Source organism: Stegodyphus dumicola, chromosome X1 (genome assembly GCF_044657685.1).
Source record: "Stegodyphus dumicola isolate Sdum_Otavi_A_Nest chromosome X1, ASM4465768v1".
Taxonomy (NCBI): Eukaryota; Metazoa; Arthropoda; class Arachnida; order Araneae; family Eresidae; genus Stegodyphus; species Stegodyphus dumicola.
In genome coordinates this window covers 21,031,911-21,058,351 of record NC_140780.1, presented here as the reverse complement: position 1 = coordinate 21,058,351, position 26,441 = coordinate 21,031,911, and the positions used below count along the sequence as shown (strand labels likewise).

At 31.3% G+C, this 26,441-nt stretch overlaps 1 protein-coding gene across 3 annotated transcripts in view; it reads right to left on the bottom strand.

The window, feature by feature from the left end:
* Nucleotides 1-26,441, bottom strand: part of LOC118185602 (cell adhesion molecule 2-like) — a 529,906-nt gene that overhangs the window by 91,872 nt on the left and 411,593 nt on the right. For all 3 annotated transcript variants that reach the window (XM_085807279.1, XM_085807278.1, XM_085807281.1), the window contains 2 exons: nt 20,236-20,371; nt 15,884-16,017 (listed from right to left, as the gene is read on the bottom strand). In XM_085807279.1, the coding sequence (XP_085663405.1) occupies nt 15,884-16,017; nt 20,236-20,371 (270 nt within the window). The remainder of the gene's footprint in view (nt 1-15,883; nt 16,018-20,235; nt 20,372-26,441) is intronic.

Sequence of the window (26,441 nt, the reverse complement as noted above, 5' to 3'; positions counted from 1 at the left end):
TTTTCAACAGCTTGTGGTATAGTTTGCCACAGTTGATTGACATGAATTCCATATAATTTGCCGGTTTTTAAATTAATTTTGCAGCATTTGAGGTTTATTAATAGTATTTATTAATTAAATAGCCTTCATTTTCTGATCTTCATATATATATATATATATATATATATACTTCATAGCGAATTCACCTATAGATATATTAATATTTGAAAACTAAACACTTTCGAGAAAGTTGAAATAGTTGTTTATTGGAGCATTAAAACCATTGTTCCTAGATATATTTTTATATGGATGGTAAAACATTTCTATTTCTTATTATATTATCAGCCGCTCTTCTTTTCCTTTCTATTCCATCACCTGCTCATTGATTGATGATGTCAACTCTGCTAAAAATGCTATACAGAGGTGATTTATTTTTTTGGAACATTTATTTCCTCTTCGTCCGTTTGTCATGCTTGCGATATCAACATAACTTGAAATAGTTTGGTGATGCCCAAAGCACTAAATAAGCACCCAGTGTTTTTAGGAGAAGAAAGCATAGGTATGAAACTAATATTGTTCTCTTCAGTTCTGCAGAAAAATTGTTTCAGAATCTATTTTAAAACTTTCTTTAAAATGTCTGTGCGAAATTTATCTATTAGGAAAACATGTGAGGAAATATTTCAAGTATGCAGTTTGTTAGGACTAAATACACTCACGCATTTAAAGCAAGTTTTTAAAATAACGAAACTTTTCAACTTTATTTCCATTACGCTTTTCTTCTATCCTATTGATGTGGCAATCGTTGGCTTTTAAACAACAAAATTTGTCTTCTGAAAACCGTTTTCATATGAGAATTTGTAAACCAAATTAATATATATATAATTAAAATATTGAGTCCATTTGCTTCTGTAATAAGATCATTAGTGTGTCTCATTGCATTCTGAATGATACCATATTTGTTCAGTTGCATTATTGACATAGCCAGTTGTAGATCGCTGAAACTTACGCGCAAGGAAATTCTTTCTTCGTGTGTGGTGTGTAAACCATTTGTCTCATTCAATAATGATTTGAACTGGTAAAGTGATAGAACATAATATATTTGTCAGAATACGTTTATGAATATCACAGTTAATACCCATCTAAAGAAGTGCAGACTTCCCAATTCTCAGGAAGTTTTCTGATGACTGTAGAAAATTATTCTTTAAAAGTACTTCGAACCTACTCATGAACAAGCTGTTCCAGTTCTTTGTTGCTGGCGAATTGTCCACCACGCAGGTTCACCATCTTATCGAAACGTGCATACAAGAATTCCTAGTACATTTCGACAAGTTCTGAGCTTGCTTATGATTATGTACCCTGTGGGATACACACCGAATACAAATATTATGTATTTTCAAAATTTCATGCACAACCTTATCTAGAGTTCCTCTACTAATATTCTTTCAAGTACTCAATGAAGGTAATGCTTCGATTTGCCCGCCTGCTGGAGTGTGAACCGTATAAGCTCCACCACCTAATCTACCACTTCCCTTCCCTTTCATTTCCCTTGCTGAAGGTCATAATCCAGTAAAATACAGATCATCGAGCAGGACACACATACTACTCGCACAGCCGACTGCATCATGGCCTTGAAGCGAAATCTGTTTCGGAAGGTCACGTGATCAAAATAGTCGATCTCTTTCTCTTTACCATAATCCCAGAGTTAAACTTTACCGAAAATAGTAGTTTGTCTTAAAATAAATATAAGTAAAATTGATAAACGTGAGTAGGTCGTATGGTTTACATTAAAGTTTTCACAGTGCAATATTTTTACAGGCGGTAAAAATGTATATCTTCAATAATTTTTTAAACAATTCGTACTTCGTTTATGTAACTAAAAATATCAATGAGAATCACCACATGCGAACTTTATTTATGTAATTTTGATAAAAATGAAATTCATTTATGTAATTTGAATCAAATTTATTGCCAAAATAATATAAAATCCACATAAGGGGGGGGAATTCAATAGATTTATGGATGCAAATTTTAGATTTTCATACTAGTAAAATAAATATTAAGGGAAAAATTATTTTGCAAAACTCCATGCCATCGCATCAGCTATATAAATTTTTAGAAGTCAAATACCCATAGTCATCTCTCTTCACTCCATTCACTAATAAAATCTGCATATCTCAATTTTATCGAAACAGGGAAATGAATTAAAATTCCTTAAATGCTAGAAAATTTGAATATAAAGATGAAATTACATGCACGTTATACTATAAATAAATCTTTCAAGATAATTTCAAAGAGCTAAATGCTAATTGCATTCATAAAAAAAGGACAGCCATCTATTTGTACCAGTTCCAATTTTATGTTGAATCACTTTTTCCAAACTATCCAAGAGATAAGTGATTATCCAAGAGATAAGTGATATTTTATGTGAATTTAAGTATTTTCCCAAATTACAGGCCTATTCCACTAATAAAAATAAATTCATAAAATTTGGAGCTGTACCATATACATACATGCTACATATTATTATACATAATCTATGCAGAAACAAAGCATAAATCAAAATAAACAATTGAGTTATTAACTGAAATTAATTAATTTTTTTAACATTTTTATATGAACATTTTATATTAATTTTGTCATTTTTATATTTTGTACAATTATTTAACATTATTTTGCAAATTATCAAACATATTTTCTAACCGAGTTTGTAAATTCATTCCACAAGTGCAAGAATCTGTTAAAGTAACTGTATAGTGTAATAACTGTATGCAAGATAACTTATATAAAATATCCGTTTGCTTTCCTGGCATAAGAAATGCATTTTCCATGTTTTTAAGAATTTCACCAAATAAGAAGTAGACAATTGAAGATTTTAATAGAGTAACTTCACATGGAAAATTTTTAATTTCCCCCTTATCTAATTCGTTAAGAAAACCAAAAATATCATCTGCTGTATCTACTGAATGAATACTTTGCAACAAGTCCTGGCAAACATTGCATTTTATCACCCTTAATTTTTTCATGGCATCATAACCTGAAACATAAACTAGCACTGCTAAAATATCAGAAGAAACATTTTCTATAAAAAAAAATCATTAATTAGTAAATTTGAATGATCAATTAATATTCGCAAAAGTAAAGATAGAATCCTTATCCTAATCTGGTAAAAGGGACATTCCTATTTGATGATGAAATTATAATATTGTTTTTAAAACGAAGCTTCTTCTCATTTTCTAATAATTGTAGGTCATTTATTTAATAATCTGAACCTGACATTTGCCTATACATTTCAAAACGTGATTCAGGAGCATCAGTTTGAAATTTTCCTAACAATATGTATTCAGCTTCATACTTTTGAAACAAACATGGAATCAATTGAATGAATGCATCTGTAGTTGTTATTAATGCCTGAAATGTTTGTGGTGATAAAGTTTCTTTTATTGGGACAGAATGTCAAATATGCTATTAGAAAGAAATAATCAAAATAAGGAATTCCTAATGTACTGTTTCAAACAAATATTCAAAACAACACTATGCGAAACGTCCAAACTAATGTATTCGATGTTATGTTAAAACGAAATACTTGAATAGGATTGAGAACAGCTACAAATTTTCCTAAATAAATCTAAAAATTAAAAAAGTATAAAACGAAGTATAGATAAAAATATTATTTACCTTAGCGTTAGTGATTTAAAATCACTTAACAGCAAAATATACATCCAAAAAATCTACGACCACGAGTTCACAACCACACACTACCACAAAAATACATCGACCATCTCGATCACGTGACTTTTGCGCTTCAAGGCCATTATAGAGTTGGCTGTGTACTACTCGTATGTGACGTTGTGCTGCTGAATTAACATTTGCACAGAGAAACCATGCAGTCCACTTTTAGCCATGTGTATCACGTATGCTCCTGTCCACAATCCATGTTTCACGTTATGACTTACGACTTCTCTCGTATTGCAATTAGGCGACCACTCTTACGGCAAGAAGTTAAACATAGCTTCTTTTAAAGTGAAATTATACTCAGTCTTTTCCATTCAATGTTACTTGTAGACTGTTACATGCAGCATTTTAGTTTACCCAGATTCAAGTTAAGGTTATGCGAAATTTGTAACATGAGGGAAGATTTAAAAGAATTTGATGACAAAACATTCGCTCTACAAAAAATTTGGACTTATTTAGATCTGTAAAATCTATCAAAGCCATGGAGGATTTAAAAACATTCGATTCCCAAAGTATTCACTTTTCCGAAAACATTGTTACAAATTTTGTACACAGACAGATGATTTTACTGCAATTATATGCGAAATTGTTGTGTTTTTCTATGTAATTTAACGTGAAACAAATTTTAAGAAACTGAAAAAAAAAAAAAGAAAAAAAGAAAAAAGAAAAACTTACACGCAAGCAAATTCTAAGTGTAGGAAAAATGTTTAGGTCATGCTTTGAACAAGTAAAGCTTCCCAATTGTTGCAAAGTTTCCTTATGGAATGTAGCAAACTACGTAAGAGGAGGAGGGAATTGTTACTGTTGCGAGTTGGGATTAGCTTTCTCTTTAGATGCGCTTTGCATTGCGTTGTGTTTAACGTTCTCAATAGTTTGAAGTGTAACTACTGATTGTACTGTGTGATACTGTGAACAATTCTACGAATAGTTTCTATAGAAAATTCCATAGTCCTGAAGAAATTCTTTGATACACATAAATTTTATTAATCTCTATTCGGACCTGTGTGCATTCAATCTGTTACGGACCCGTACACAAAATGTAAAAATGTGAAATAAAACATTTCTTCAGATCAATAGCAGCAGCAGGTTTTTCATATTTTAAATAAGTTGTCTTTATACGATTATTTATCGCTGCGTGTTATTAAAAATTACAGTGGATGCTGCTATATTTGAATGAATATAATTCTGATAAACCTCTCTAGAAAATTTAATTTTAGGCAGGAAGCCAATAAGTAGGATGGTTTTATTTTAAATATACCACAAAACAGTTTGACTGACTGAGAAGAAACTATGCGAAATAAGAAAGTTTTAATCTGTAAAGGTTTGATTCAGATATCTGATCTCTTGTTAAAGAAATGCCATGTAATAATTCAAAACTTGCACAAGCTGTATGAATTTTGTTTTTCTTGTAAGGATCTTAAGTTTTACTAAAGTTTATTTTATTTTAAAACTGTACTGTCCTCTCTTATTTCCACTTCCGGGCGAAATAAACTCGTTAACTTGTTTATGCAAATTGTACTTGCTAACGCCCAAGTATTTAAGTTGTGGCCTTTTTGCCAAGAATTAGATGGAGAGAAAGTGAGCCACCTTGCCACTGTATTTCACGCGAGCTTGCCATCAGTTGCTGTCTGCCTTTAAGGCCAGAGTTTTTATTCCTCTTGAAAGCTAAAAACGTATTGTAGTTTTCTGCAGTTTGCGTAGTACTTACGTAGTAATTTAAAAGGCCAGTCATAGTGTTAGTCATTTGTGTAAAGCACTCAAAGTTAATTCTTATTATAAATTAGTTAGTAGTTTATGTACTTTTACGTTCAGACCACAAGTGGTTGGTCTTTGTATCCTGAAGTGCGGGTGCGCCTGTAATTTCGGAAAAAATAAAGGGTAATTTAACCCTTCTCATCTTGTAATCTATTCTACACTCCATAAGATATAGTTTGTAGTCAAACTCACTGCCTAATCAGGACACGTCATGTTCGCCAAACAGATTAAAAGAAATACAAGTCCTGATAATTTTATGTCTCTTTTATTCTAGTCAAAGCAAGTTTTACATACAATAATTTCCACTGAAGCCACTCTCACCTCAGGCAGGTAGGCATCATGTGCTTTGCCGTCGAGCAACCAAAATACTATGTTAGACACAAGTCTTAGTAGAAGTAATGAAAGGATAGTGGATAACAATGCTAGTTATATACTTAAAAGGTGCCAAGGGCAGTGCAGGTAGGTAGAAAAGAAAATGAATGAGAAAGGTTTTCCAGCTTGATTGCTTAGTGGTTGTTGCAGTCATCACTCTTTTAGAGTTCCATGTAGGTAACAGATTAAATATCCATTCACAGAAAAGTCTTCATAAAAATCGTGAGAAGAGCATGTTGTTGCACTGGAATTTATCCCCTTCCAGAGTAAAGAGAAATCAGTTTAAACACACAATCTTTTTTTTTATTAGAAGTGAATGAATTGGTTTTGTTGACTGCAAGAAAACATTATTTGGCTATCTAATGTGAGTGTATGCAGAGCAGAAAATATTTCTGTGTATGACTCTCTAAATGAAACTGCTGCGTATTTACATTACACATAAAAGAAATTCATTAAATCCCTTACAGTCAGCTCACTCACCCACTGGGAATGGAACCCGAAACGCTACCAGGTTTTAACCTTTCGCCATTCTGCTACCAGTCCATATTCATTAACATTAGAAAACTGTTTTTATGAGATAATCAGTGTTTTAGAAAGCATACCAAAAAAGTGTAATGTGCCAATATCAGATTCTCCCATCACTACCATTCGAAGGATGTTTTGATGAGATAAACAGTGTTTTAGAAAGAACAGAATTTGAAGTGCCAAGTTCAGATTCTCACAATAGCCGAGTATGTAAAACTTACTGCACTTTTATTTTATCCAAATAAAATAATCCAAATGAGCGGTCATAAAAACACATTACTTGGATTGCAGGTAAACAATTTTATTTATTTTACATTCTTTGACTTACTATGAAAAGAAAACAGTTAAACATTTATGAAACCCTTACCAAGCTGCAAGCTAATGCATTAAGTGGAAGATAAGCAATTTTTTCGGTGAAGACATCCCATTCGGTGATGGAAGTTTGAAAACCTTAAAAATGCGGAAAGCATTCAAAAAGCTTTTATTTTTGAAATGTTGATGGATGATAGCTGATGAGACTTTGATTGTGCCATTTTATCTAAATATTAAAGTGGACGGCAGCTTTCAATGAATTCTACTCTTGCAAACTTTTCGAATGAAAAACTAAAAATCGTCGATTCCTCTAAAACGTGCACTTGTCTTGCTAGTGTTTAACACGTTTCGTTTCTCTATCTAATCGCTGACTAAGTATTTTCAATTTTTCAATTCCAGCTGTTATTGAAACGAAATATTTTTCTCGTATTAATTTCTTGAAGCTTAAACTTCGCAATTTAAAACCGTAATTCTTTCTAGATTAGGTTCGATAAATTATTTTCTATTCTAAATCCATGTTTAGAGACAACATGAAATGTAAATGTACATAATTCTTAACTTACGTTTTGCATTTCCACTTTGATATTAAATAAGGAAATGAAATCAGATTGAATAAATGATACTTTTAAGGAATTTTCCCCATTTCGTATTTTTTTTAAAAATCAAGTATTTACTCATAATTTTATTTCGTTCTTTTAATAATCCTGTTAATATGAAAATATTTAAGAAGTCGTTTCATTCACTCACGTCAATTAATACAAAGTAATTAAAAATCATAACATAATTTCTCACTCATTTCCATTTGCAACAGAAAATGTTTTGAACACAACGAAATACGACTCTTTATTATACCTTCTAACATAAATCACGAAAAATATTGCAATCATTTTTAAATAAATTCTAACTGTTGTGCGATCAATTTATCTGAAACTAATTAAAGTCATTTAAGCAATTTTTACCAGGGATCAAACACGAAGTTTCGTTTACAGAAAGAATCCAGATTTATATACACTCCTTTCAAAAGTCAGCTGTAAAAGTTAAATCCTTTCAACTGTCAGTATCGCAGAAAATAATGTATAAGATATTTTTTTTCCTTTTAGTTTTACGGATTTTAATCTCCAGTCACGTTCAAATGACTTTTTCTCCTTTTATAAATATCATTGCTTACTTATCTGATAATTTAAGAGAGTGTAATTGACTTTCTTATTAGTATTTTGTTAATAACATTGATAAATTGTTTAAAAAGATAACTTATAATCGACATTACGAAGTACTCAGTATTCTTCTTAAGCTGTTCAAAACTTGCTAAGAAAGCTTTAAGAAAAGTCCTAAGCTTTAAGAAAGTAATAGAAGAAAAACTACCTGAGGTAAGATATCAATAAATGAATTTTATTTGAGTTATCTGGAATGTTTACTTCGCTTTATAGCTGTAATGTATCTTCAATACACGTTTAAGTGGAAAAGACAACATGAAAATAAACGAGAGAGTTAGAAAATAAAATATATTCTAACGAATACAATGCTCAAGCTCCGACAAAAATACGGTATATGTATGCAAATATTTTACGCTTTAATTATTTGTTTAATTCTAGAATTCAAAAATAGGATTAACATTAGAGAATGCAAAAAATTAATATTGATTTGAGATGGGCGCTGTATGGACCAGACTTTTCTGAAACACAATTCTTAAAATTATTTTTACTAAACTAATTTCTACTTTGTAGGTAATACTCTCTGTAATTAAATCAGAGCATGTAATATACACTCATGTCCAAAATTATGTTTACATGCATAAATTCACGGATTTCTCAGAGACTATGACTTATAATTTAATGAAATTTCGTGGAATCATACATAACATGATGACACATAAATGCAAAAGAAAAACTTGAAGATCACCTCATATGATATAAAATTGTAGCATGAAACAATAAAAATGGTAATAAAGTGTGACAAAGAGAGTTAAGAAAAAAAGGAATGATTCAGAAAAATAATTAAGTCTTACGAATTTAATATGGAATATGATCTCCCCTGACTTGTACACACATATTACAACATGTTTTAAGGCTGGAAATAACGTTGTTAACCACAGTTTGGGGAATTAATCTCCACTCTTCCAGCAATGCCGTCTTCAGAGCATTTACATCTCTAGGAGGAGGATGTATACGTGCAATTGCTCTTCCAAGGTAGTCCTATAAGTTCTCTATCGGGTTAAGGTCAGGAGAGTTTGGTGGCCAAGGTATTCGTTTAATGTCTTCACTTTCAAGGAATTCATCAACGAGGTTTGCTCGATGTGGACGGGCATTATCCTCCATAAATAAAAAGTCAGGTCCATATGCACCCCTGAAAAGTCTTACATAAGGATCTAAGACCTCATCTCGATATATCTGACCTGTCACAGATCCGCTGCTTAACACGTGTAGGGGCGTACGTCCATCGATCATTATTCCACCCCATACCATCACACCTCCACTACCGAAAAGGTCACGTTCCACAATGTTCGAGGTATCATTTCGAACATCGTTCCTGACTCCCTCCAGATGTAAACACGTTTAGAATCACCAGTTAAACTAAACCGCGACTCATCAGTAAAGAGAACATGGGACCATTGATGTTCAGTCCAGTTTTGATGTTCTTTATACCAATTAAAGCGATCCCTCTTTTTCTGTGAAGACAGTAAAACACATACCCTTGGCTTTCTGGCATAAAGGCCTTTTTCATTAAGTCTTCTGTATATTGTTTGCCGTGATGCAACAGTTCCAGTGGCGGCTGCAAGCTCTGAACTGAACTGGCGAGCAGTAGCCTTTCTGTTACGACGGGCAGTTAATGCCAGATACCGATCTTCAGAAGCAGTTGTCATTCGTTTCCGACCTTGTCCAGGCCTCCTTACAACACTTCCATCATTTTGAAACTGTTTCCATAGCTTAGAGACTGTCTGTCTTGAAATATTCAGACATATGGCTGTTTCCATGATTGACTGCCCTGCTTCTAAACGGCCGATAATTCGCCACTTTACAGATTCTTCCAAATGATACTTCGAAGCCATAACAAACCGATTTGAGTCCCTACACACTGAAATCAAACGCTATGTTGCAGAAATTCACTCAAATATTCAGTTTGCGCAAAGCGCTTGATTCACCGTTGGATAACATAACGCCTAGATTTGCATATCACAAACCGTTTGATTACTTTTGATTGGATAATGCTAATTAGGCTTTGTTTTCACACATTCCCTGCAAATACGGATCACATTGATTCGATATTTCATTGAATATCATCATTTTGGGGTATGTAAAGATAATTTTGGACATGAGTGTATATGTGACTGTTATACTGATTGCAGAAAAATCCTTGCTTATCTACATGCTATGATGATTAGCTATGTCTGGAAATAAGAGAAAATAGACACACTTTTTCCTTTCTGATATTTTCTTCTAACAAATATCTCATATTCCTTGAGATCTATAAGTATCAGATCTGTAAGCCGTACTATCATATCATCAAAATTTATCCTTACCGCTATAATTTGTTGATAATGTAATTTCATTACTAAACATGATATACAACATTAATCACTATTTGTTACGTTTAGATGGATGCTATTATAATAGTTTGTGACGTAGAACATGAGGTTTATTCTTATACATGTGAAATTTCTAAATCACAGTTGTAAAGGCAAACCGTTTTACGAATCTCAATGCTTGGAGACTTGAATAAATTCTATTTAATAACACATAAAAATATTTTATGGTAGCCCTTGTTGTAGAAAATTACTTTTGACAAGACAAAAATGTATTTGAGATAGTGAAGAAAATAAGTTTTGAAATTATGTTAAAATTTAGTATTTAAATGAAATATTTTCAGTATACTTAGCTTGATGTTACTTACAGTAAGATAGAAAATATTCTGTTTTACCGACATAAATATTTTATTTATTTAAGCTTATTACTTTTTTGTATATTTTAAATTTGTGTAAAGAATTTTTAAAATCATTTTGTATTATATATTTATTATTCTTATTTATCAACTATAAATTATTTTTACTAAATTTTCTAAGTTATTTTTATTTTTTCTAAATTCTTTTACATCAAAATATATCAAAGTTTGATTTAGTTTGATATAAAATACTTCAAAGGATCAGAACCGTCTGATGGCATTATTAAATACAAAATATGTTTATACACTTAATGTAAATATAACGGTTAAGAAGGGAACGGAATTTTTAAGCTGTGCGTTTAACAGAAAAAAAGTTTTCGGAAAAATTTAAGCTTTGCATTTGACTCAGATTACAAGGAATGTAATTTATATTTCTATAATGTCATAAAATAATTTTACACTATTTTCTTTTTTGTAACTTTTAAAGAATCTATAGAAAATAAATAGAAATCTTACCTATATTAATAGGTAAGTTCTATATATTTTCATTTACTACTATACATTATTAACTCAAAGATAACATTGCGAAACAAATTATAACTATATAACTTTGCAAATAATGGCACATTCAAATTAAGTACAATGATAAATATTGAGAGGGCGTGTGTCCTCTTATTCACTAATCCTAAGAACCATGTCAGCCATCTTTGGAAAATATCTTGTTTTACCATGAGATTCGAAGAGTGTCCGCATTGACCTTGAGACTTATCGTTATCTGATAGAATGTAATCTACAAGCTACTATCTTTTTAGAAGTTAAATACTTTAAGGGCCTTCTTAGAAGTTAAATATTTTACGTTACATACACACAAAAATATTATACGTACAGAGAAAGCATTTTTTTACATTTATAAATTTGTAAACCAGAGCACTTTTAAAACGAAGATTTTCACTGCATGAGTACAGGGATATTTTAAAACTGGCTGCTAAAATCGAAGAAAAAGCTGCTTAAATCAGCCTCAAACAAAATTTTTACAAAGATATTCTTCTAAGTCCCTTATTTTAAGTAGGTTTTTAAAGATCTACACCATTAATCTTTACGCTAGTTTCTTTTTTGCGTATCCAATAATACTGACTTAGAGTTGTACTGGATCAAAAATTAAATCATTTGCTTCCCTAGCGACAAATCATGCATTTTTTTTCTCATTAGGGCTTCACAATTTCCTCTCTAACAGTATTTTAGCTTCATACAAACTTCCACTAATTATGCGGATTGAAATTTCTTTTTATTAATCAAGGGACGACTCTTTTTAAGTTAATGATGCTAAGCAGCTGTTTGGCGACGACATTCATAACCGTGAAATTAATTCTAATGGAGTGCATTTTAATATTTTATATAACCTAGAACTTAATGTTCTAGACAGTTTTATGTAATGCAATTTCTATTAATACCATGACATTTCAAATAAATTTCAGCACTTTAAGATACCGAATCAGTAGATGTTGCATGCTTTTGTTTGCACTCTCCAAGATCTGTTACGTGATAGTTAAAGTATCTTTACTTAAAGAGCGCTGAAGCGAGTTCTAAGCCTGGTACTGTAGAAGAATTTGGATAGCAGTCACTATAACAGTGCTTTAGCCATTTATTGAGAAAAGAATTACTTATTTATGCGTCAGTAACTTATGTTGTAGAGGCATTAGGTTAATTGGTAGCAGAAAAGATGAAAAATATGCAACCGCCTTCGCCGGGAATCGAACCATGGACCTCTGGAATACCGGCACAGCAAGCTACCGTTACACCACGAAGGCACGCTAGGGAAGTGGGTGAAATACCTTATAATGTTGTTCTTATAATATTTACACCTATAAAAACAGAGTAGTTTCTTGAAAATTACAGGTGGGCGCCTACGTTGCAGCAATAGTGATGGCAAGGATCTCGTTTTATAAAACTAGCAAAATTATAATTTCAGGCATAAGAAATAATTGTGATATTAGAAGCATCAATGTCGTGGTACAGCCAGTGTTTTAATGTTCTGAATCTTAAGTGGAGAGACACACCGACATTAAATCCGGCTGAGTTCGAAACCGAATAAAACATTTATAACCTTAAAAGTGCGACAATGTCTGTCGAACATAACTGTATCTGTTCTTACTTTTGCAGCATTCTACAATAAGGCCATCAATGCATTGAGTTCTACAATATTAACATCAAAATATACACATTGTTTTCTGAAACTAATGAAAGGTGATGCAGTTATTTATGTAACGTTCGCATTTTAGTTCCTGTCGCAAAGGACAGTGCCTCCACATTTCAAAATAATAAAGAACACTCCTAGTGAATGCAAGCAACTGTCATCTTTTCCCAATAAAAATCCATCTCTCTTTTCATAGAATACAAATTGATTCAAGAGTATTGATTCTTATTCTATAAAATTTATAATGTTGAATAACTGTGAAGTTAATTTAACCAGTGGACAATATTATTTGATAAGTAACGTCTACAGCAGGTCCCTAACCTCGATGTCTGTATTCCTAAGGACTAAGAGATCACATTTCAAGGGACGATGTCTTTGTGTGACGAACCACTAGTCTTCACGTAGTCAACTGTTGGTTTGTAAACAGTTATAAAAATAACTTAAACAATCAGCAAGTTAATTCAGAAAACTGCGTCTAAAAGTCCCTGAAAATTCATTAGAAAACAATACATCTTTTTTAAATTATAATAACATATCCTATGTAAGTTTTTTTTTACTTAGTTGCAGAAGATAATAGAGTTTGAAATATACTTATGGGTAATACCAAGAAGTTTTTCTCTCTTGATATTAATTGTGTAGATGTTAATATTTTATTGAAATAAACTCTTTTACAAAAACAATTCGAAGCTCCAAGAAGGACTTTTGTGATCGTGAGGAAATTTGGTATGCAAAAACATCTTGATCGAACTTGCAAATGATCCAAGTTTCAGGGTAAATGAACAGGAATTGCGATCATAGCGCACAATTCTCAAAGTATGAAACCAGTAACAGAGCCGGAAAATTATTCTTTTTTTGTTGCTGCCATTGTAATTCCGGAAAGAAGCAACTAAAGATGTCATTACGATAATATCGAAGACCTCACATACAACTAAACGACTTCGAACGTGGTTGCATTGTAGAGTTGTGTGAAGCTGAGTGGTCATACCAAGCAATAGGTCGCCACCTGCAGAGTACAGACACTGCTGTGCAAAGATATTGGCAGCAATAGTGGTTACAAGGATATTGCCGACGAAATGAAGACTCTGGAAGACGAAGGAGCACAAATGCGAGGCAAGATAGGATGATAGTTCGCCAGGCCTGAACCGCCGCAGCGGTATCATTGTCGACTATTCAACGCACTACAGTCATGTCTATATCTCCCTTGGTACCGTCCACTATCTCACAGCGCTTGTCTGAGACGAGATTACGCTCACAGAGGCCTTTGACCCCCACAAACCACCAACACCACCGACACCGCCGACACCATCGGCGGTGTCGTCTGGAGTGGTGTCGCAGCCGATCATCATGGCTACCATCAGGCTGGCATCGAATAGTGTTCAGCGATGAATCCCGCTTTACTCTTGAAGCAGATGACCACCGTGTTCGCGTGTGGAGAGGAGGGGGCCAGCGGTCCCAATCAGCCATTGTTTTACAAAAGCATACACCCCTGGTATGATGGTGTGGTACGCTATCCCTTATGGCAGCAGGTTATCTTTAGTCATCCTCCGTACATCTTTAACAGCTCAAAGATATGTTGATACCATCCTGCAGACGTTTGCATTACCCTTCATAGCACGTGATCTGGAGCCATTTTCTAATAAGATAATGCCAGGCCACATGCCGCTCGTATATCTCTGAACTGCCTCTGTGCAGTTGATACTCTTCCTTGGCCTGCAAGGTCACCAGACCTTTCACCAATCGAGCATGTCTGGGACATGGTAGGCAGCTAGATTCGGGCACCACAAAATATCTCAGATCTGGAGCGACAACTGATGAATGCCTGGCAGAATGTATCGCATGATGACATTAGGAACCTTTACCACTCCTTGCCACGACGAATTCAAGCATGCATTGCCGCCAGGGGCGGTTCGACCAACTACTAATTCGAACACTCAATGGGTGATTGTGAGGCGTGATACCTTGATTTACGTGGCGTGATTACCTTGATTAATCAAGGCGTGATCACCTTGATTTTTTAATAATTTTATTATCTGTGTTATGAGCTATACACATATTAATTTTCATGAAAAGCAACCACTTCCTTCTTGGTGCTACGATTTTATTTACCAAAAAGTGTATTTTATCAGCTTGAGAAGCATATACTTCTAAAACCTCAGTTTAATATGTAAGTAAAAGTAATATCAAACAACTCTTATGTTTGCTGCATATTTCTGTAGCCTTTGCTAAGATTCCAAGATTGTGTATAATAAAATTAAAAACAGGATACAAGTCTGGGATGCAAAAGACGTAAATGCTGCAGTTGTTTAAGTATTGTTACCTTCAAGCTGCATATTTATGTAGCTTTTGCTTAGATTCTAAGAATGTGTATAATAAACTTAAAAACAGGATACGAAACGAGGATATAAAAGATCTAAATGCTACAGTTGATTAAGGAATGTTATCTTCACGGAAGTGACAGGCCCTGAAATAAGAGCTTTCAGTATAAGTTTCCCCTATTAACCCTCTGAGCGGCCAGGGCTTTCGCCAAGAAAGCACAAATTTCCCAAACCTACTATGAGAACAAATTATTTTTTTTATTTTAGTGTAAAAACTCTCCTGGTATTTCATACCTGGATTTGTTTTCTTTTGCTATATTGCCTTAAATTCTTTGACATATTTTAATATGAGCGTATATAAACGTTCTTACAGACATCACAAAAAATATTCTAGGCCGTATATATACGGCCTTGCCGCTAGGTAAGAAACATTAAAATAATTTAAAGAATTATAAAGGTTGTCTTCATTTCAACGCAGGAAACAGCAAAATGATTTATTTTCCATTAAACCCAGGCTTCAGTTAATGAAAATTAAGTCTTTTTTAGAACTTTATAAATAAGAATAGTTTTTTACTTGCTTCAACAGTAACTTAAATTGTTTGGGGTAATAAATACGGCTTTAATATCACTTTAAGCTTTCAGAATTATTAATAATTGCTTATTGCTAACAAATGCAGAAAATTACGTATAAAATTCTCCAATGCGTGCCTATTTGTAGGTTGAGAAATTTTCGAATGCAGAAAACTTAAATTTCCTCAACCTTGGCGGAAAGTTTAAGTACAGTTTAGTCAGTATCAGGTAAACAATAAAGCAGATTACTTACTAGTTCATCATTAATATACCATTTCAGGGTGGCAGCTGGTTTAGACTTGGCTGATGTGCAGTTCACAATTACTGTGTCCCCAATGCGATATTCTTGATTGCCTCCCGTGAGCGTCGGGCCTTCCGAGGGCAGAACTAAAAGAGAAACAAGAGCATTCGACCCATGGTAGAGCCTTTCCATTATTAAGCATTCGCTGAGGCAATTTCCGAATTAATAACTTACTCGCAAATTTACTTCTTTAAGGTAAAGGCACAAAGGAACAACAATGAGAATATGAAAAGTTGACGCATTAATCTGCTTAGAAACAATTTGTCACTTTTAATATTTAAAAACAATTCTATTAAGAGTAATATTTTTCATAAACTTTAATTAAAATATTTTCGTGTTATATGAAATTACATCATATGTGATTTTATGCACTTTTTTTATATATCAATAAAAATATTTATTACTTAAAATTCAAGATAATGTAATGTTATGAAACACTTCATATAACAGAGTACACTAATCGCTTCAATTGAAAATTCTATTCAGATATTTGGTTATATAATATTTAAAAATACCATTGTAAATAAAGTACTGTAAATATTTTGACACTTGAATCACTATTATACAAAATAAAGTATTCGGCAAACGTTTTACGGCTAAACATTTCAAAAATTAATACATACCTGATGAAGCAGATTTAATGGCATATAATGTTTACAGCACAATATAAAACATAAAGACACTGATGAAAAAGAATACACATATAAGGAATGAAGCAGAAAATTACCTTGGAGCCTGGTCATACTAATTTTAGAGTGATTTGAGGCTAATTTGAAATATAAGCATTACTTACCATTTTTCAAATTAAGCACGTATTTTAGATCAGGAAACATGGATAGAACATGTCCCATTTATAAATCAACTTACCTCTTTTAGTCTCACATGATATATATAAAGTATTACTTAAAACATACATACATATACATACGCATGTATAAAGCTGATGTACTGAAGCATTTCAAAAATTACAAAAATTTCAAAGTAATAAAAATATGTATGATGCGCAAGCAAACATTCATTTGTGCAACACACATAACAGAAATTTGCATGAAATGAATACAGATCACTGAGGCTACTTGAATTTAAAGTAAATTGATAAACTAATGATTGAAATTAACTTCATATGAAATTATGATATAGTTCTCATTATTAAGTTTAATGTCTCTAAACCAGGGGTTCTCAACCGGTGGTACGCGTGCCACTGGTGGTACGCAAGAAAAAAATAGGCGGTATGCAAAGAAGAAAAATATTTTTAACTATTAAATTCAAAAATTAAAACCCTAACATCCTGATTGAGTTTTTCTCTAACACTTGTAAATTTATGAGATCTTAGCTTTATTCAAGAGTGGTTGTGGTAGTAGTACTTTGTAGTGGTGGTACTAAAGGTTTTCAATTTTTGTTTAGATGGTACGCATTAGTCAAAAGATTGAGAACCGCTGGTTTAAGCAATCTGTTTTTTGTATGCAGGTGAAGATATTTAAAGAATACGAACTTTACAACAACTAAATTTAATTTACCATATATTTACATGCATTCATGCATATAAATTTATAACCTTTATGGATTCAGAGGGAACAATAAAAGAAATTTTCTTTCAAATTTTAAGCTGAAGTGAAATATTCATAAATTAAGAAACAAAATAAAAAATTGTGTTTTCAGCTCGTTATGTCAACAGAATTAGCATGGAGTGATTTCGTGATTAAGATAAAATCTCAAATATCTGGGATATTGTTTAAAAGATGCAATGGCAGTTATTAGTACTTATATAAATAATAATAGGTAATAATTACTTATATAAGTAATAATAAGTATTTTAAGGCAAGGCAATTACAAATGTTGTTACAGCAGGTGGAAAGCTATAGCAAATAGATCAGAGAGTCAGATGGATTAGGATTATTGAATTATGGCAATGAACACGAGAGCTATTTGCCTAAAGGGAAGGATGCCTTCGTGGAGGACTTACGGGAAACTGGCTCGTATACATGCGAGTCAGATGGAAGGAGCCGGGCGATGAAAACTGAGTCATGTTATTTCATGCCCGTCAGAATAATTGTAAAGTTCACAGGCAGTATCTAAAAGGAATAACTATGAACAACTCGGAGCTGCATCAACACATAAATATAAGATATCAATTAAAAATAACTGATAACTTAAATTTTCATTGAAGTTGAAAAATTATGATATATTTGCAGGCTGTAAGTTATTCATTGTCAGCACTTTCTTCGGAAGATTTCAGGAGGGACACCTTTGTTCCGTGTTGCAGCTCCATGCAAGATTTTAAGTGTTTCAAGTTTGGCACAAAACAGTTGCCCTTCCTAAGTGCTTTCTTGTGTGATAGCAATTTTAGAGTGGCAACTTATCAGATGGGTGAAGAGACACATGTATGTTTCCTAGACAGAATTAATAGGCAGATACAAATTCCTAAACCTACATAATCTTTCTCAAGAGGATATGGCATTAATTTATATTTAAGGCAATAACTCTTTTCCTAATACAGTTATTTAAGTAGATTAATTCTACTCGGGGGCTGATAGTATCGCTTTCATGTCACTTTTATGTTATTGTTGTATCATGAGAAGGTAAATTCATGTTCTCATTTCTCCCTCTTCGAAGAATGTCGAAGAACAATGGTGGTAATTTCCGAAAACCACCAAACAGCAAGAAGCATCGTTTTGAATAATGTTGGATATCATGTTTGACACAAAGGATGACTACATTCGATTTTGCGCAGTTAATTTTTCCAGTATTTTACGATGTTTTTTCGTGTACTAATTTTTATAGCAACAACATTTTTGATACAAAGTATTTCTTGAGAATTTACAGAGAATAAAAGTTTGCCATCCATACAGATAATTATATAGAGTTGAAATTACTTTTATTTTGTTTCTTAATTTACAAAGATAGCTATTTAAATGTTCCTTACTGTACTGAATCCAAAAAGCAAAATTTTTAAACTAAAATTATTAAAACGTTATTAGTTATCTGCAAGTGCAATTTGTTATGAAACACAGGAGTATACTTTAAATGTATTAAAATCCTGAACAATGATCAAGAAAGCTATATAATTTTATGCATCTTACTGTTCTAAAAGGATAATAACAAAATATTTTAATTATTAAATTATTTAATACTATTAAAATTTTATTTGAATACCAAAGTTAAAGATTTAGGAATACGTATTGAAACGTGGAAGTTATAAAATAAATACAAAATTTTATATAAAAAACTATCGGCTTAAGAATTAAAACTACTTCTTGAAATCCAAATTAAGAGCAATTTAATTTTGTTGTAGTAAATAAAGTATATTTTCTGACAGCAATGCAGATTTTATTTGAATAGCAATGCTTTCTTTTCAAAAGTTAAAATGTAAATGAAACATTCATGCAATCGCATTCACATCCTTGCTGCACACATATTTCATTTTCATCGGACAAATAATTCTGATAAAAGTATAATAATTAAAAATTAGAATATTTATTATAGAAAATGGCTAAATTTGAATTTTCAAATAAAAAGGATTTCCAAAACTCATAGAAATTGTCAAATTTCAACAGCTGAATTTAGGAAAAGAATGCTTAAAACGAATTCGATATGCACAAAAATAGAATCGATATGCACAGAAATCGATATGCACAAAATCGATATGCACAAAAATTAGTTACCTCGAATGAGACCAAACTCTTGATGAAATAATTGCCAATTATCATAAGATTAAAATGCTTGGCATTATTAAATCATCCTTATATATTTATTTAATAAAAAAGTGGCGTACTCAAATGTTCAAACATTAAATAAAAATGTAAGTAACTAATTATCCTGAAATGAATTTTTCTTTTAATACAGTTTAAAGTTTTTTTCTCAAATTTTCACCAAGTAGAGGATAATCTACAACTACTCTTTATAATGTACAATTCGTTAAACACGATTTACTGGTGGAGTGACGAATTAATTAGTCGAGTTAAGCGAGATTGTTTTCCAGAACTTAGAAGAAGAATTGTATTCTTCTGAAATTTAAATTTTAGCTTTGAAATTTTCTTTGTTTATAAAACTCAAATACTTATTTACATAATTTTGAAACTTAAATATATACAGCTGTTTTTACAGAAACAAAATGTTTATTCTCAGAGTATGTTTAGCATGCATTTGTTTTATTTGAAGAAAATATATATATGTGTACATATATATATTTGGCTAAACTTTCGATGTTATATGTAGCGAAATAAAAACTGTAGATCCTTTCGAGCAATATGTTTCACAATAAATTTAGCTATAAAATGTCATGAGAAGTTTCGTTATTGTCTTACCAAATACTTTCATTTCCTTCTCAGCTTCGGCAGTATCGAAGGACGGGGCCTCGGCTGATATTTCGCAGCGGTACATTCCTCCAGAATTCAAATCCACGTGACGAAGATAAACGGAATTCTTTCCAGATTTTGAAAGCTGAAAAATATATTCGCTATTAAAAAAAACAAACACACTTTTATCAACTGTATGCACATGCTTTCTAAAAAAAACCCGATGTATTTCTTCAATTTCAAGTTTTATTCTTATAATTCTCATTTATTTTTGTAATAAATTACGTCTGCAATCTTTTAAAATCTAAGAAATTCGTAATTGGAAAATTTATCTTTTCAAATGATACGTTTTATCTTTTGAAATCGATTACTTACATATCTTCATACCAAAGGGAAAGAATCAATTAAATCTATAAAGTAAAGAAGCCCAATTTAACGTATTTGGAACAAAGAAATCTATAACCCATTTTAAAGTATTTGAAATAAACAAATCCACAAAATGCCTTCCCGATGCTCGATTGTAATTACCATATTAATACCTGAGGTTATATAAGTCAATAAGCATTACCTTGATGTATTCAAAATTACTTTACTCAATTTGTTCCAAATACTCTCTTTTTTAACATTCTGTGCTTTGAAAAAATGAAAATATTGCTTTACAATGATATTATATTTTGTCTCTAGAATGTTAATGCCATTAAAAATAACGAAAGAGAATTTTTTCTAAAACTATATTCTATTAGTGACAAACAAACATAAAGCCAAAACTTTTGTTCAAATTAATTCGCCGCTATTTTTAAAAGATTTAAATGAACAGGAGAAATTCTATTTCATACTATTTCTTACATTACTCTGACTTTTGTTGTAACTCAAAAAATAAAATAAAGCAGATTAAATGACATAGTTTATTTTTAATTTTTATGCTTTTCAGTCCCGAATCTCAAGTATGCATTGTTGAAATCTCATAAAAGTAAAATCTTCCTTTGAAAAATTCCATTAAGTCATTCATTTTATGTAATAGTAATATCAAGTTTATTTATGTTAATTGAATGAGTATTCTGACTTAAAATGCCTGTAAAACACGCTTTTGGAAAATCAGATTTACATAATGTGTACTGAAATGCATTTATTATTACATACTCATAAGATAAGCAGAAACAACTCTAGATCAATAAATAGAGAATATGATTTTCTGTAAAGAAATAATTAAAGAGAAAATTTAACAGTTGTATATTATCATCCAAATAGATATTCTTAAGATTATCTTATATTTTGTAATCTTGGATAATAATGGCTTCGTAATATAAATGCAAAAATAATCTAGCAAAACTATAAGTTCGTTTGAAATCAAAGTGAGGAGTCCATAAGGATAAAATAACTGTTTTTCTGCAAGACGCATGGCTTTTAACTTTAAGATTTTCAACTTTTTAATTATTTATTTGGTAAATCCCCTTATCTCTGCAAAGCATACTTTTTCAATACATAGATGTAATGTAATGAAACAAAAAATAGCTAGTATTTTCTCACATGCTAAACAAAATTGCACACATATTAAAGATAGCGAAACGATGAAGTCAGTTTTATTGGTCAATATACAAAGAAAAGTAGAAGCTGCGTTTTCTATTATTCTCATGAAATATGATTTTGATAATTAACATAAAAGTACTAGTAAATCAAAAATAATAAATTTTGAAATTATGATGGTTTGCGCAGGATGACAGATTTTTGCTTAGGTTCTGATCCCATATAAGGCACAGAAATTATATCAAAGCGGCTAGTCGAACGATCACCTAGAGAAGTCTGTCAATCAGCAAATCTGTCAAGAAGCTAGTGATAAAACGATGAGAAGTAGGAGAACATCTGTTTTTCTCACATGGAGTAATATCGGTCCAAACTGTGATGAAAATTAAGCAAAGATCGTAGTATGCTTTAAAAGAATTAAATAACCTCATTCCGTGAGTTGCTAACTACAAACTTAATTAATTTTTATATGTTCATAAAAAGGTAACGTATATTAAAGAATCGTTATTAGGATATTTGTTATTTTATTGATATTGTTATTTATTGATATTTGTTATTTTATTGAATTAGATACTAATTACTAAAAATTGATATCTTTAGTAAGTAGTATCTAATTCTCATAAACGTAACTTTCATTATTCAACTGATTTGTTTATGCTAAATGCATTCTAATGGACTCCTTTTCAACAAAGAATTTTTTATTCAGCTGTTCTTAATATAATATATCTTTTCAAAAATACATAAATAATTTCAAATGAAGTTACGAAAAAAGACATGATTATCTATTTCGTACTTTTCAGAATTAAATTCACTTTATTGTTTATAAATTTAGGAAATCCTTTGGGCTGTCTTTGCGGAGTAAAAGCCTCCTACTAAAAGTATCTAATAAATTGTACAGAATGCCTACTTCTATGAGAGCCTACTCGTCGCCGCTGCTAAAAGGGGTAAATCGAGTGCACCTAGATATTCCGTTTGAAGCCAAATATTGCATTGCAGCTTTGAAACAACGTTTACTCAGAATATCGCTAATGATTAGAAATCTAATCCACAAATTTCCAATTCAATTTCGCTTGCTACGAGGAAAGTTACTATAACTGATTGGTTGAGAGCATCAATCATATCAAAGGGAATGAGAGCAATGGATTAACTGAACACAGTGGTTAAATAAACTCTATTACTTTTGGAATATTTCATTTAAAATGAAAAGGAAAATTGATTATAGTAAGAGCATGGCCAAATTCATAACCTGTAATTAAAGAAATGGTAAACGATATAAACTGTCATGAGAGAGAAAAATGTGATAATACGCATAGAGATTCACTATCCTAAAGAAAATATTAGAAGAAGCGTAGACAAAAAACATAACCAGCTGTTAAAAAATAAATGAAAGTAATTAATGCTAGGAACAATGGCAATATCATTAAATAAATAGAAGCAATTGTTAAATATTGCACTCTGTTTCTGCAGATTCTACCCACGACAGACAAAAGGGGGAATAACTTTTATATACAGGTTCCTTTTCTGCAACCTAAGAATCTGACAGTAAATTTTTGATGGCCACTTTAGGTAACTGGGAGCTCCTAATTTATTATTTTGATTTGAAAATGATGACTAGGTCTTTTGCGAAGATAAATTAAGCCGCTGAGAGAAATATCTTGGCAAAACCAGAGAGGTCGCAAATTCTGAACTCTTAATTATCATCAAATCTGAAAGTTCTTAATGAAAATTTATTACGTTTATAAATTAAATTGAAAATACAAGAATATAAAAAGTCTCCACATGACTATATTTACTTTTATCAATCATAATAATACAGTTATCGGACAACAGTTTCGAACTCTAGATGATATCGTATTGACTGTTGTAATAATAATTCACTATTTAAGAACTAAAATTAGCAGTTTGGATTAAATGGATCTATATTTCAAGATGATTACTGATTTCCGTGTACGAGTACTTAGTTTGATTTTATACATCTAAAAAAGAAAGAGATAAAATACTAAATTTAATTTGCTATTGCCCGTTAACTCTCTTTTATAATTTGCTTCTTTTCTCGTTTCTAAAATTAGTGTCATGCTTGTAATAAATCACTCTAAGAGCCAATAATAAGGTTGAAATTTTCGAAGTGAGATATTTAGCAATCAGTCACAGTCAGAATTACTACTTTAATTTAATAAGTCTTAACCAGATCTTCATGCTATTATATGAGCATTCTTTTGCCTTGCATCTCTGTCGTCACTTATATTTCATTCTTAAAATACGTGATTAATGTATATATATACTTTATATGTCTTGTATATATATATATATATATATGTGTGTGTGTGTGTGTGTGTGTGTGCGCGCGTTTGTTGCGGGTGTCTATATCTAGTTATATGCAAATTTTTCACATGGCACATATGAGGATTAAATTGTTAAACTGCTTTTACAGCAGTGCCTTTTTTCTAATTACAATTTTTAATAACTGTTTTGATTAAAATTTTTAAAAATTAAAGAATTTGCTTGATTAATTTATTTGTCCTTAGTTTCTTGTATCCGAATATGATTTTTGACTTTGCATTTATTTTATTTTCTACTTTAGCTGTTGTTTATTAGAATTTAAATAATTGATTACTGCTTACTGTTTACTATTGTTATTACACACACATATATATATATATATATATATAAAGAGAGATACAGAAAGTTATTAATTAAATTTATATATATATATATACTGCGTTAATGCTGCATTTTGATTTTGAAAGTCCATTTTTGCTTTTTTTAGTTAATGTACTAATTACATATATATATATATATATATATGGTGTTTGTGTGTATGCATGTGCTCAGTGTCTCTCTGCATCTATCTCTCTTTCTCTCTCTCTCTATATATATATATATTATACATAATTAAATATTATATATATATATATATATATAGTAAGAGGGTAAAATTAAAAGCACATTTTTATACCAGTCTTGCGCTATAGCTGCAGGATTGAAGTAAAATAGACTTAAAGAATCTAAAGGAAATTGGAGTGAAACGAAGGTAGAACGAAACACGTTTTCGAAACATATTAACATATTAATCGACTTTTATGAAGCTATAATTCATTTTCCCCGCATGAGTTTTGAATTGGAGTTTCAGTAAAGTGAGATTAATTTTCATTTTTATATTTTTATTATTTTATATTTTTCCCCTTTGCATTTTCATTTTTATTTTTAGATTTTGTGCTGCTATGAATTCTTATTTTAATCTTGATATGTTTCGATATTGTGTTAAACCTCTTATACACGATTGCTATTACTAATTTGTTGAGGAATAACCTTGATTTGACTTCAATTTACTTTTAACTTTAGATTCTTTAAGTCTCTCTTTCTCTTTATGTATATATATATTACGTTGGTGCTAGTGCTGCGAAATCATTCTGCAACCGCTGATTTGAGAGATAAGTAAAATCTGATTCAAATACCCCACATTGTTTTAGTCATAACAATTAAAATTACATTTTGATATTGGCATGTATCGATGGACAAAATTAAATACTAATTCTAAGTATTTTTTCAAACTATTTTTTTTTTAATATTTCGTGAAAATTTTCTTCTTGTTTATCATATAATCTTGAATTAGGAAGCTGATTACTGTGTTCAAAATTAGCATTTTGAAATATTATTTCTTCCCCTTCTTCATTTTCACCACCATTGTTATGAAAAGTACATGAAAACCTGATATGTAACCCGCTTAGTAAATTCATGGTTCGTTTCAAGCTATAAAGGATCAGTCATCGTTTCCACAACGCTTATCTTAAATAACTAGAGGAACCCACAAGGAGATAAAATATACTAAAAATTTTATTAGTAACCTGTAATCAGGAAAAATGGCTTTTATAATTAAAATTTTAAGGAATTATTTCATCCCTCCCTTGCGTGCCCTCATGGTGAGAGTGGTAAGGACGTTCAGTTAGTAAGACAAAGTTGAGTGTTTCGAATTCTGGTGACAATGTAATTGATTTTTCATATTTCCTGCTTTCAAGCTTAATGTATTTAGAAAAAATATTTAAGTAATATCAGCTTCGGTAGCTGGCAGGGCGAAAATTATTATTCAGAGATTTGATAACAATCGTAACGTTTAACTACGTAAAAGCATTTCTTCTAATTTCCCGTATTAACTTCATAATTTGCTGAGGAAAGCAAAACATATTTAGGTAACGAAATTGCTTATTGCTACTTATAAGGTTTAAGTAACTAGTTTTTGACTTGACGAAGCCAACTTGTGTTATACAGTATGCACAGCAAACAGCTTTATCAATTCCCAGTATTCTGTTTACGTTTTCACTCCTTATATTAATGAAAATAGTACTGTCAGATGATTAAAGCAAACACATTTCTTTCCAGACTGACAAATGATTTATTGTTAAAAGTACCGAAGAATCTATCGCCGTAAACAGATCTTTTACTCTGACGAATAAGCGCAATGTTTTAAACTACTGTCAATATATCGCGCGCACACCAGTGGCCAAGCGGTAAAGTATAGTAAAGTAAAGTATAGTGGCATGCGACATGCGAAGGGGGATGTGGGCACCACCCCTTTACCGTCGGTTAATTGGTGTAGCGCCACGTCCACCAGTATCTAGAGTTGAACCTTCAGTCTTTCAAAAGAGCAATTACATGGCCATACAAGGGCTGTTAATATTTAGTATTACATTCTTGTT